The following is a 4,186-nucleotide window of genomic DNA, read 5'->3' as shown; positions in this document are numbered from 1 at the left end:
AGGCTGGTGCCAGGGCTGGGGCTGGTGCCAGGCTGGGGCTGGGGCCCAAGCAGGGCTGGGACTGGCAGTGGCGCCTGACTGCGGCTGGGGCCAGCGGCAGCGCTGGGATGGGGCCCATGCATGGATGGGGCCAGCTGCAGTGCTAGGCTCTTATCAGGCCGGGGCCAGCTGTGTGCTCCCGGATCTGGGAATCTGCACACAGCTTTTCCTACCCCTCAGGGTGGGAGGCAGTCTGTGTGCCAATCAAAATCATGTCACGTGGCATGTTCAGCACACATGCATAGGCTGTTGACCCCTGCCCTAGACCTGTGCTCCTGATGGAGTGTAAGCTTTCCCACTGCACTCCATCCCTTTCTATTAAATGGCAGGGCAATGACTCAGTTTCAGAATAAGCATTGGTGAAGGTACTGACTGCTGCCTAGCCTGTATCATGGTGGTTAGAGCACTATGTTTAGGAAGTCAAAGAAAAACTGGATCAAACCCCCTGTGACTGAGAGAGGTGTGGGTCCTCTGTAACCTGTGGAGGATGCTCCTCCTCTTTACCCTGTTTTCTGGGACCTACACTCTAGTGTCTGTTGACTTAGCTGCGTATGTGCAGTCTATGCATGTATGCTTAAGCATCTACACCACAGAAGTAAAAGTATTGAAGGTTGTGTGTAAGTGCCAAAAGGTTGCAGGAAACTAACATTTAGGCTCACAAAGGGAAACTGGATTCTACCCTGTGTTGTGTGTCCACACCTGTAGATGCTTAAAACAAGTTTAAGTATAATTTAAGCACCCAGCAGGTGAAATGAAACCTGAGCCTTATAGTGGTCTGTCTCTGTTTGTCTGTCTTTCTTTTCTTTCTTTTTTTTCTTTCTTCTTTTTTTTTTTGAAGATGCTGCAATAATTAATAAGACCTACTTTTGCCAAATATAGCATATAGAATAACTGAAGAAATCACAACAAATATATATCCACCTAAAAGGCCATTACATAAGGAACTATGGAATTTTGCATAAAAACTTTATTACCTGTAAGGCTCATGCTTTTGATTAGTAACATGTGAAAACTCACCTTACATATTCTTACAAGAATCTTAATTCTGACCCATAGGATGCACTTCATAAGTTTAAGAGAGTCTTAAAATCAAGCTGCTGTCATGGTTACAAGCCGCATGAAACAGCTACCCTGGAGGGTGGAGGAATTCAGAGGTGAAAGCCACTCTAGGCCTGACTCAGAACAGTTCCAACAGCAGGCATAAGCATTAAAAATGAAATAAAATAAAATAACTAGATTAGAAATAACAAAAAGCAAAATGCTCAATGGTCCTCTAGTTTAGTCTACTGAAACGTCACACAGGATCTCAGTCACCTTCCTAGGAAGCCTCTCAACTTCCACAGCCTGTCTCTGAAAACCTCCTTGACCTTCTTATTCCTCAGAGTGAAGATGAAGGGGTTTAGGAGCGGGGTCAAGACAGATGTCAGCAGAGAGAGCATTTTGTTTATGTCCATGGAGCTGCCTTTGCTAGGCCTCACATAGATGAAGATGGTGCTTCCATAGCCAATCACCACCACTGTGAAATGTGAGGCACAGGTAGAGAAGGCCTTCTGTTGACTGCTGGCAGATGGGATCCTCAGGATAGTGGAAATGATTGCAACATAGGAGATAATTGTCACCAGCAGGGAACTCAGAATGAAGATGAGAGCAAGAAGAAAATCCCAGAGCTCAATGGGGCGGGTGTCCGAGCAGGAGAGTTTGATGAGGGGCACGTTGTCACAGAAGAAGTGGTTTATGACATTGCTTCTGCAGAATGACAGCCTGGCCATCCAAATGGTGGTTGGAATCATGGTGAGGAAGGCAGAGGCCAGGGAGCCAAGGACCAGTGAGTTGCAGAGGTGCCTGCTCATGATGGTGGAATAATGCAGGGGGTGACATATAGCCACATACCTATCGATTGACATGGCTGCCAGGAGAAGGAAATCTGTCAGGCCTAAGGAGAAGTAGAAGTAGAACTGGGTGAGGCACCATGTAAAGGAGATGGTTTTCTTCTCAGTCAGGAGATCCACCAGCATCCGGGGGATGATCGTTGTGATGACCAGGGTCTCCACCAAAGAGAAGGTGCTCAAGAAGAAGTACATGGGGGTATGGAGACGGGAATCCAAATGGATCAAGACAATCACTGTTGCATTGCCAGTTATTGTTATCAAATAGAGTATTAAAAAGATGGCAAAGAGGGTGTTCTGCAGCTCCCAGAGTCCTGAGAAGCCCAGAAGCACAAATTCTTGAGGGTGGCTAAGATTTTCTGAATTGGCTTCCATTCTGGGGAGAGCAAGGAACAAAAAGTACAAAGGAAGGAATGCAGAAAGGACATGGCAAATACAGTCCTGACAGGGTGGATGAGTTTACTTTCTGCGGGGTAAACAAGCCAGTGCCAAGCCCCATGCTGCTGAGGCTGGACTTCTGTCACTAGAATTTACTCATTGTCTACTGCTGTCTGCAGCACTGTTAGGGGTTACAGAGTACAGTGTTAGTGGTAACACTAGTAACACTAGCAGAGATACCCTTCTCTATGTGCACACACATAGAAATCAGATACTGAAATGCAAAGACAAAAGAATGAAAAGCAACATTTTTGTTGAAGCAGAGCAGACACATTACAATGGCTTCATGCAAAGAGAAAGCAGCTAGTAATATGGAAATTCAATATGTGACTAATGAGTAGCAGTGTAGCTCCACAGCTAGGCACATCATCCATATTATCTTTAAACACCAAGTAGTCATGTGGCAAACCATTTGTTCTAAAAATATGTGCTATAAAAATATGTTAAGGATCTTAAAAACAACTGAAATGTTAACATGATTTAATATGGTTTTTAAAAATTAAATGAATTTTTAAAATCTCAAAATGCTTACAAGCATCAGAAAGTGTTAATAATTGTATCTTGTAGCTGGCTTAAGTGAAGCAAAGAACATGTCTTTACTTCTTCTGTTGGAGATCTTGCACCAATAAGAAATGTCTAGTGGGTGAAAGAAAGAGAAAGCTGATACTCAGGCCCAGTGCTTAGAGAACTCACATGCTTTGTAAAAGATTCATGCTCAAATCCTGGTTCAGAAATCCTCACCTGTACTCAAACCTTCATTCAGAGTAAGGATTTCAAGCTGTATCTTCTACAACATAGATCGGCAGCATTACTATGACGCTATTGGGCTTTCAGAAATTAGAGTTCTGCATTAGTCTTTGTTTGAAGAAAGTTAAAGGTTTACTTTGTTTTGATGTGGAATGAAAGCAAGTGTCAAAACATGATTTTTGTGAAATAGTGTTCTTGTTTCCCAGCCAGTGCTTGCATTTGCATTTGCTTGTGTTGCATTTCCTGAGAATCCTCCCATTGACTCACAGTGTACATACAGTAATTATCCTAATTGCCCAATCAATATATAATATTCATAGATGTTTAAAGGCCACTCTAAATCTGCCACTATATATATATATTTTAATGACTTAATCCCCTTATGGCTCACAGTTGATTTTGTCTTTGGAAAAAGACAGTGAAGGATCAGACTGAGCTGTTTTCAATCATCTCTCCATTTTTAAATGAGAAGTTATGTGAAAGATACTTACAATTCAGAAGAAGATGATCAAGATCTGACAGTGAAAGACAACTATGATCAAAAATTACTTCCTTCTCTTGTAAACTGGACCCGCTCAAAGTGTGGTTTAACAAAACCTATTTTGAAACACTGGTGTGTGGCATGGATTCTAACTGGGAATGGATTCTCATTCCAGGTGAAATGGTTTCTTATACTTATAGCTCATATGTTGATGTGTGGCTCTAATATGCACAGCAATCTTCCACTAAGACCCACAGAACTGCCCTTTTTGCTAAACTGTCAATTCAGACACTTCAAGAATTAAATACTCTTACTGAACCCTTAGGTTTCCCTATATTAGTTGACTAGAAAACAAAAAATGTTAATCTTTAACTTCACTCCAAATAAGCATTGACTTCTGACTGATGCAAAGAAACTAATGTTGGCCAATTACTTCATTTGCCCATGAGACAGTAGAGTCAAAGGAGAAAAGACTGACTCCTGGGATTCACCACTATTTGCTGTTGTTACTAGCAAGAGATTGGTATTCGAAGGCAGAGAAAGAGAGAGAAAGAAAGAAAAAAAGTATATTATAGAGATTACTACCAGTGTTGCC

The 4,186-nt window shown here is 42.1% G+C and overlaps 1 protein-coding gene across 1 annotated transcript; it reads right to left on the bottom strand.

The window, feature by feature from the left end:
* Positions 1-1,349: 1,349 nt before the first annotated feature.
* On the bottom strand, positions 1,350-2,300 carry LOC109319009 (olfactory receptor 6V1). The gene has a single exon (XM_019548528.1). It carries the CDS (start codon positions 2,298-2,300, stop codon positions 1,350-1,352), a length of 951 nt encoding a protein of 316 aa, XP_019404073.1.
* Between the last annotated feature and the right edge of the window lie 1,886 nt (positions 2,301-4,186).

The sequence above is a fragment of the Crocodylus porosus genome, unplaced genomic scaffold (genome assembly GCF_001723895.1).
Source record: "Crocodylus porosus isolate Cpor-Errol unplaced genomic scaffold, CroPor_comp1, whole genome shotgun sequence".
Lineage (NCBI taxonomy): Eukaryota > Metazoa > Chordata > Crocodylia > Crocodylidae > Crocodylus > Crocodylus porosus.
The sequence above is the reverse complement of the archived record's forward strand: the minus strand, read 5'-3'. Positions and strand labels throughout refer to the sequence as shown.

Excerpts from the sequence above, each read along its gene's own strand:
- LOC109319009 (XM_019548528.1), bottom strand. The coding sequence starts at position 2,300 with ATGGAAGCCAATTCAGAAAATCTTAGCCACCCTCAAGAATTTGTGCTT.